The sequence below is a fragment of the Trypanosoma grayi genome (genome assembly GCF_000691245.1).
Source record: "Trypanosoma grayi strain ANR4 Tgr_1299_V1, whole genome shotgun sequence".
NCBI classification, from domain to species: Eukaryota; Euglenozoa; class Kinetoplastea; order Trypanosomatida; family Trypanosomatidae; genus Trypanosoma; species Trypanosoma grayi.
In genome coordinates, this window is record NW_008826918.1 from 1 (window position 1) to 885 (window position 885).

Genomic DNA, 885 nt, shown 5'->3' on the forward strand with positions numbered 1-885 from the left:
GGCCATTGGAACCCGACACGCAATGATCCCAGCTTTGCCCACGAAGGGGGGGAAGCCCTGGCTCCTTTTCGCACTAGCGCATCCCACCGCTACGGCTGGCTACTGCGAGTATTACAGCCCACCACGCCAAATACATGCAGGTGGCGCAACCCCATAGAACCCCCTCCCCCAGCACCAAGGCCCAAACGCACTGCACCGGACACAACGAGCGATCTCAATCCGATCGTCAAGAAGCGTCGAGAAGAGTTTGCTTGCACCTTATGTGCGGCGTCGTATAAAGGACATGTGAGGCTAACAAGGCACCTTCGCTACTTCCACCCCCAGCAATGCCAAAACGCAGAACGTAAACGAGCGCGTGGGATGGAAGAGAAGGAAAAAACCTTGCCTTTTCAATGCGATCAGTGTGAGTTCGGAGCCCTAAGTAAGACGGGGCTCCTATCCCACATTCGTGCCAGGCATCGCTCTTCACAAGACCCGCCACGAGCAGTGACACCACGGCCCATATTGTATTGCCCAATATGTCTCAGACCCATGGGCAACGCTGGAGGACTGGCAAGCCACATGAAATACAAGCACCCGGGCGGACTAAAGAACAAGATGCCAGACCAACACAACGACACACTAAGCCCCCTCAAGCAAGAGAGAAAAGAACCCCCACCTTGCACGCCACTCCCATAAAGCAGGCCATTGATGAAGCAGAATTGCCCCATCCTAAAAAGCGTACGAGAACAGAGGCTTCCTCTCCGACCGACGAGCCGCGGGAAAAAAAGGAAGCCGCCCCCGTACCGCCCGAGCGGCGGGGAGAGATACAATGCTTGGTGTGTTTGAAATGGTTCGCTTCTCTTGAATCCGTTCGCCCGCACTGCAGAAGATGTCATGAGGGCC

At 55.8% G+C, this 885-nt stretch overlaps 1 protein-coding gene across 1 annotated transcript; it reads left to right on the forward strand.

Annotated features, from left to right (window-relative positions):
- On the forward strand, window positions 1–678 carry DQ04_12991000 (hypothetical protein; the record flags this gene model as incomplete). Its single annotated transcript, XM_009316861.1, has 1 exon — window positions 1–678. A coding segment is annotated over one exon (678 nt), but the record flags the coding sequence as incomplete, so codon positions are not given.
- Between the last annotated feature and the right edge of the window lie 207 nt (window positions 679–885).